The sequence below is a fragment of the Penaeus monodon genome, chromosome 7 (assembly GCF_015228065.2).
Source record: "Penaeus monodon isolate SGIC_2016 chromosome 7, NSTDA_Pmon_1, whole genome shotgun sequence".
Lineage (NCBI taxonomy): Eukaryota > Metazoa > Arthropoda > Malacostraca > Decapoda > Penaeidae > Penaeus > Penaeus monodon.
This window is the reverse complement of record NC_051392.1, coordinates 19,369,725-19,377,224: the sequence shown is the minus strand read 5'-3', so window position 1 is coordinate 19,377,224 and position 7,500 is coordinate 19,369,725. Positions and strand designations below refer to the sequence as shown.

General features: G+C 44.3%; 1 protein-coding gene across 2 annotated transcripts in view; it reads right to left on the bottom strand.

Moving 5' to 3' along the window:
- LOC119575107 (protein gooseberry-like) overlaps positions 1-6,282 on the bottom strand; it is an 8,749-nt gene extending 2,467 nt beyond the window's left edge. The window contains exons 1-3 of one of the 2 annotated variants that reach the window (XM_037922525.1): positions 6,086-6,282; positions 4,905-5,236; positions 2,334-2,448 (exon numbers count right to left, since the gene is read on the bottom strand). In XM_037922525.1, coding sequence (XP_037778453.1) covers positions 2,334-2,448; positions 4,905-5,236; positions 6,086-6,125 — 487 coding nt within the window. In that variant the 5' untranslated portion in view covers positions 6,126-6,282. The remainder of the gene's footprint in view (positions 1-2,333; positions 2,449-4,904; positions 5,237-6,085) is intronic. The other variant, XM_037922526.1, reaches the window with a different exon arrangement.
- Positions 6,283-7,500: the final 1,218 nt, after the last annotated feature.

Here is a 7,500-nt window from a genome sequence, read left to right as displayed (position 1 = left end):
CTTCTGAATTCAACTTATATAACTTCAGATATTATGTATATAATTTTACACAGACTGTAATCAATTATTTTGGTTGCTTTATCGGATTGAGAATCATATTTGGTGGAAAAATAGTTAACAAGTAAACTCATATTGAGACTCGGCTGATCCGAAGTCGCCGTGAACAGTGTCAGATAAGGCCTTTGGTTTTGGCAAGTCATTGTTTCGGATGAAAACACGGCTTCTGGAGCTTCTCGTTTTCATTTCTGTACAAAAGAGCGAAACCATCGCATTAAGCTACATAATAATGGTTAAGGAGTATTGAATCCCCCTTTGTGCGCCTCATAAAGGTGTGAATCCCGCCTCGTTGAGTCGCCTGTCTGAGAGCGCTCGGTTTTTCTCCTTTCGCAAAGTCCATCTGTATTTAGGATACACAACTGAACTTTTTGCTGTTTCCTTCCCCCTAAAGTTGTTGGTTTTCTCTCTCTCTCTCTCTCTCTCTCTCTCTCTCTCTCTCTCTCTCTCTCTCTCTCTCTCTCTCTCTCTCTCTCTCTCTCTCTCTCTCTCTCTCTCTCTCTCTCCCCCTCTCTCTTTCCCTCTCCTCTCCCTCCCCACCACACAGAATACCTTGGTGCACGGGCGTGTGAGTGGGTGGGCCGCCTTCACGGGACGCCCATTAATGAAGTAACTAATAGTACCCGAGACCCGAGATACCCGCATGTGGATTCTGTTAACCCAGCGGGAAGTAAGGAGTCTCCCCCACGCCGCTCTTTTTCTCCTTCTTTTTTACCTCGTGTTTTATTTTTACTATGAAATTTTGAGCGAGTTATGTTTTGGTTTCCCAGGCTAGTGAGAATGTTGCCTGTGTATCTGAGTATGCGCGGTTATAATACGTTATGAAAGTTAAATATGTTAAAGCTCGATACTTAAGTCTTCGTTATGAAATGATTACATCTGACGAATAAAATAAAAGCATTATTTCCGAAACTAAAGAAAATATGATCATTTATTTTTTTTCCATAATCACTAGTTTCTATCAGTATTATCGGTGTCACAATTAAGTGAAAATCAAATAAATTCCCCAAATGAACATGATCTTAAATCTTACTTTCTCCCTTCGTTCTCCCCCTGATTCCCCTCCTCCCTCCCTCCTCCTTCCCTCTGCTCCCCCCCTTCTTCCCTCCGCTTCACCCTTCCCTCCCTCTCCCCCACTCCCACTCCCCTACCCCCTCCCTCGCCCCGACACAGATAATGGCGAAATCGTGAAACTATTAACGTCTCCTTTGCTTTACATCGCCAAACATTCTTATTTCACCGCGAAGACACATTTACTGCAGGAACACCAACAGAGCGGCGAGCTGGATGTGGCCCTCGGCGCGGTGGTCTCTCCAGCAGGTCCCTTGCGAGCTGCCCGGCCCTCGCTCCCTCTCGCTCTCTCTCTCTCGCTCTCTCTCTCTCTCTCTCTCTCTCTCTCTCTCTCTCTCTCTCTCTCTCTCTCTCTCTCTCTCTCTCTCTCTCTCTCTCTCTCTCTCTCTCTCTCTCACTTTATCTCGAATGGACACTAATTATAAATTTATTAACCCATCAGTTCGATCATTCATCATCAAGTATTATTTTTCTTGGTATCTATTTTTTTTAATGATTTACTAGAGACTTGCAGCATGATTCTATTAGGAAAAGGATTTTCGTAAATCCTCGTGTATCTTGATGCGAAAAATATATTAACAATAAGGAAAAATATCGTACAATTATCTTTTAAGATTAATCAAACAGGATGAAGAAACGTACACATTTTTGGCCCTTTTCCCCTCGACATAAAAGCGTGGGAAGAGAATCCGACCCACGAGCAATCAGAGGAAAGGAGAATCAGATCCACCTCGTATCAATTTTGTCTCCGCAATTACGCTTAGATTCCATCCTGATCGCTATATTTCATTTTCGTTATAGGGAGCATCCGAAAAGAGACATAACGCACAGCACTCGGAAAGGTTGATGTTGCTCGGTCAAAGGCCAATGGCGTGATTATACCGCGTTTCGTGCGCGCCGCCCAGAATTTGCCAGATAAAATGTTTGACCGCGGGAAAGGCATCGTCACGCGAGTCGGCGGCGGAGGAGCGAGCGGAGGCGGCGACGGGACGGGCCGAGAGCGTCGCAGGGGAGTCCGGGCGCCGACTCTCGCGTTCACCGCATGATTTTACGTGTAAGAGTGTTGTGAAAATGTGTGTGAATATATGAGGATGTTTGAATCCACGTTTATACTTTCATTGATGTCTGTAGATTAGCTTAGTGTGGTACAATTGTTTGTGAATTCTGTGCAGGTTTCAAAAGACGAAGGAAATACTGAAGGTACTTACCGAGGATGCCATCGATGCTGTGGTCCTTCCTGGGGTCGTCGTCTCTCCTTCCGCCTCGCAGGATGCGGCTGATGGAGCTGACGGAGGGCGCTGACATCTTATCCACGATTCCCTCCTGAAGAAGAGGAAAAAGTGCTGTTAGAATCACGATAACTAAAAATCAGTAAATATATATTTTGGCTACGACACAAACAGGTGTCTAAAATCAATATGATTTTTTATATATATATATCAACACATCTTTTTTATCAGATAGTTTAATCATTCCAACACCCCTCCCCCCACCCAGCCTAGAAACAACCCACTTCTGCAGCAACCTCCGGCCACCGCCACCGAGCCATGCCGAGGCCTCCCAGGTTGTTTATTTTCCAAAGGATCCCCCCCCCCACCCATTAGCCTCCCCAAATGAGGGCGGATTGACTCGCCGACGCTTTGTCGCGGCTGACGTGGGCATGACAGCTCCCCCGCCCACCCGGCCGCGCGGATCGCCTCACGCCCGCGCCCGACGCCCCGGGATGAGGGATTATCGACAATGCTGATAATTGTAAGAAGAGATTAATCCTCTGATAGCGCTAATGTACCCCCCTCCCCCCCTTTCCTCCTCCCCCCCTCCCGGAGCGGCGATGATGGAGGGGTGCCTGAGGATCTCCCAAGCGTCTTGACGGATGGCGAGCCCAGAGGAAGAGGAAGGAGGAGAGGAAGAAGAAGATGGAGAATGAGAATAGGAAGAGAAAAGAGACGGAGATGAAGAAGGAGAAGGAGAGGCAGATGAAGGAGAAGGAGAATAAGAATAAGTAGAAAAGGGAGGAGGAAGAGGAGGAGAAGAATGAGAAGAAGAAGGCGGAAGAGGAAGAGAAGAGAAGGAGGAGAAAGAGAAAAAGAAGAGGAAGAAGAAAACACCCCTTGCCCCCCCCCCCCGATCCTCGTGTTCAGGCTCGCCAGAAGTCAGCGAGATCGACGCGGATTTCTTTATCTCCAGCATCTCTGTCGGTGATCCCTCGCCCTCCCTCAACCCCCCACCCACCCACCCGCCCACCTCAAGCCCACCGACGCACCGCTGGCCAACTTGACTTCTTAATCCGAGTCAATCCCTAGTTTTCCAAATTGGCTTTCGGTGGAAAAGGGGCATCTGCAGCCCGGCCGCCTGTCTGTCAAAATCACTCACGCACACACTTACATACACACACGCGATGCACACGGAGAGCCTCGTGGAATGAACTGCCGAGTCGGTTTTCAAATTAGTAATACTTAGAAATATTACCCGGTACTTTTGGTATTATTTCCCGTGAGAGTATCAACACAGCGGACAAATTTAGCCCTCTACATTACCCTTGATTACTGTTATTATCATAATCATCGCTGCCTCGATGCTACCGACGCTTTTATCGGCAAGAACATCGCCGAACCAATAATAATAAACGCAGTAGGAGTCGCAGCCTCTACGATCAAGGCCTGGCGTCGATCGGGGCGCGGCGAGGCCTCCAGCGCCTTGCCTGAGCGAGGCGACAGGTTGCCCGCCTCCTATCATTGCAGATTATCGCTTCTCCTCCTACTCTCTCTCTCTCTCTCTCTCTCTCTCTCTCTCTCTCTCTCTCTATTATATATATATATATATATATATTATATATAATATATATAATATATATAATATATATATATATATAAAAAATATATATACTATATATATATATATATATATATTATATATATATAATATATATATATATATATATTATATATATATATATATATATATATATATATATATAGCACACACTCATATGTGTGCGTGTGAAGTGTGCTTGTCCTAGTAAACTGACGATAATTCCTTTGAGGATGAAACCCATAAATCAGTTTCCATCCTGCATACGATCCGGCCAACACCTTCATTCCACAGTAAAGAATACGTGCCCTTGTTCACACAACTAAATCTCTCGAGCCAAGTGATCTGAAACCAGTGACCAGCGACGCTCCGCCCAATCGACCTAGAATGACCTGACCTCCTGGATGATTAACTGGATGAAGTGCTTAAGCTCATCAGCACAAGTGCCTCCTAATTGACCTCCCCCCCTTAATTTGTGTCAGGTTTGGAGGAAATTAATTTCTTACAAATATATTCTTAAAGTTACTGCAGATACCAAATGATCGTAAAAAGTGTTAATAGTAACACTGATGAAAATAATAATGACAATAACGATGACGGTTTTGATATTGTAATAATGAATAATTTGTTAGTTTTGATATTGTAATAATTAATATTAATATTAATAATAACAACAAAACCATTATAATCAAGAGCATGAAAGTAAAATGATATCAATAATAACCAACGAATTATGAGACCTAAATTATTTAAAAAATAATAAATAAATAAATAATACCTGTACTAAAATCAACATAATCGCTATCATTACAGCAAAAGTAAGAAACAATCATAAATTTTCTTCAGATGAACTACATTTTCCCTGTTCATGAAACCCATTATCTTTAATCTGATAATACCCCAGTGCAAGTGCTACAGCTGCTGCCCCCGCCCTCGATGTGTCTTCCCTGCCCCGCGAGACACTTTACCTTGATAAGCCTGTCTCTGATCTCCCACGAAAACACGCCGGGATTGTCCTTTTTATAGTCGTCGATCTTTTTCTCGACGTCGGGCGTGGTTACCTTAGGCTTGGACCCGCCGATGACGCCGGGCCGGATGGAGCCGGTCTCCTGGTACCGGTTGAGGATCTTGGAGACGCAGCCGTGGGACACGCGGAGCTGCCGCGAGATCACGCAGGGGCGCACGCCCGCCGCCGCCATCTCCACGATCTTGAGGCGGATGTGGTTGGGCAGCGGCCGCCCGTTGATGAACACGCCGCCCAGCTGGTTCACGCGGCCCTGGCCTGTGCAAACACCACCAGCTATTTTGAGTGTTAGGAAATATCTCATTTCAAAAGGATTATATCGACAATAATACTAATAAACATGTCAATTTAGAATTCTTAAAAATAAAATATATAGCATATATATTCCACGATCACAGTTAATACACGATGATAGTTTGCAATCACTGACTTCATAAAAAAGGAATCTAAATTCTAAATAATTTTCGTGTCACAGGTAAAGACCAGCCAAAAAACAGAGATCGTGGCATTGATGATAACAGCACAGCATTTCCACGTCAGGGTCTGCCGTGGCCCTAATTGCCTCCGATCATAATGACTTAATCCTGCTCCCTCCCTTCCCGCAGCGCTTCCTTCCTGCCGCTCCCTGATGGCCGTGTTCCGCGAGCGGTCGTGTCCGGCCGCGTGACGACTCCCAGGCCGATGACGGATTGATCAACATGATTAGCAGCAATTCGGCGGCGGATCCCGACATCGCCGCCGAGAGCCGCCGACCGAGTCACCCGCGAGCGGAAACGCAGCGCGACGGCTGTCCGCCTGTTGCAAATTATGAGCTACAGCGGCAAGTGTCCGCATGCAATCGTCAAATTTATCTATTGTTGCAATCCTCAGTGACTGCGGATTGACATCGGTAGTGATTTGCAATGCATGACAGATCTCTGATCATAGTAGTTATTGTATGAACACTGGTTAGCGTGGAATGTATTTGCTATATATATTTCCCTACTGTTGAATTACTGATGTTTGTGAATTTCTAATACAAATTCCATTAGAGGGAGTGGTTTAGTATGTTTTTTTTTTTTTAAGTTATTGTGTATAAGTAACTAAAAAAATATTCTAGCGAACAAATAAGATCAAAATTCTTACCCTGGAAGGGATATCCCGAGAATATAGGTCGAATAGTCATATTGTCCTGTAGCACTTGCAGCACTTCGACGAAAAAATTATAAAGCCTCTCCTGGCACTCCCGAATAGGAAAGTCAAAGTCTCCGCCGAACACTTCTGATCACCGAACACCTCGGCCAAATACAAGACACTTTTCCTGTTCCTCTGCCACCCACAAACTCAGGTGTCACACTACAAGGCGGTACACTTCGGCCTCCAGTTTTTGGGTCCTCAGACTCCGCCCATGGACCGCCTCCTTATTGGTGGTCACCTTCCGCGGCGCCTTTGATATGGAGATGGAGGCTTGTGACTGGTCGGCGGAGTGTAAAAGGGGTGGAGCTACGGGGCGGGGTTTGAGTGCTGCCAACCTCGCCGGGCAACGTGGGGGGTAATGTCGCCTCTTTGATGCATTCCTCACACCAAAGGACTTGTGGATATGATCCTGATTTATTTGTGTTATTGTTTTATTAGAATGCTTTAGTTATATGAAAATACAACATTAATTTTAGTGTATTAGGAGAATAGAAGACATCTCGTTTACAACATGCCGGAAATCGCAGGTTTAACATTTAACAACCGACTTCTGTTCTCCGCCATGGAGTACACATCTTATTCATATGAAGATTAAATTCAATAATTCAGAATCGCTTTCGAAAGCGCAGTATGTATCTACATACGATTTATCTCAGTATCGTTAAATCACGACATGATATCTGAATCAATCTTTCTCGATCATTCTACATCTCCCTGCTGTCCCACACGTCGATAGTTGAGTTCATTACGCATATCATTTCCTGGTGTACGCATGGTACGCATAATCGGCATTTACGAATCTGTCTTCGTCGCTATATCATCATGCTTCACTGTCTGAAAAACACACCTTGTTATTATTCCTCATCGTTTCATTAATCTCACACCCGATTCTTATATATCACTTTACGTCATCCTCGTTACTTTAAAACATTATGGTACGTTGCTATGTTCTTATCTTCAAGACACGTTACCGAATCTCACCAACTCGTAACTTTGGCTTCGTACAAGGAACCTCATGCATCACCACCACGAATTCGGGCTCCCCAAATTTGCTCTAAATTTATATTCCGCCTCATCATCTTTCCCCGCCCCATAATCTGACGTGGTTTATTGAAAAGAAATAAAAACAAAAAAATGTACGAGAAAATTTATGAAGGGCTGCAATAGAACGCAATGCGTTACAGGATATTACTAATAACGAAATACAAACCCGACTATTTATTAATGACGTAGTATATTGGAAGGAAATGCTAAAGGCCCGAATAAATTATGAAGCAATGCAAAAAAAAGCAAATGAATTACACGATATTACTAATACAAACCCGAATGCATGTTAACGACATAGTTTATTGGAAGAAAACACT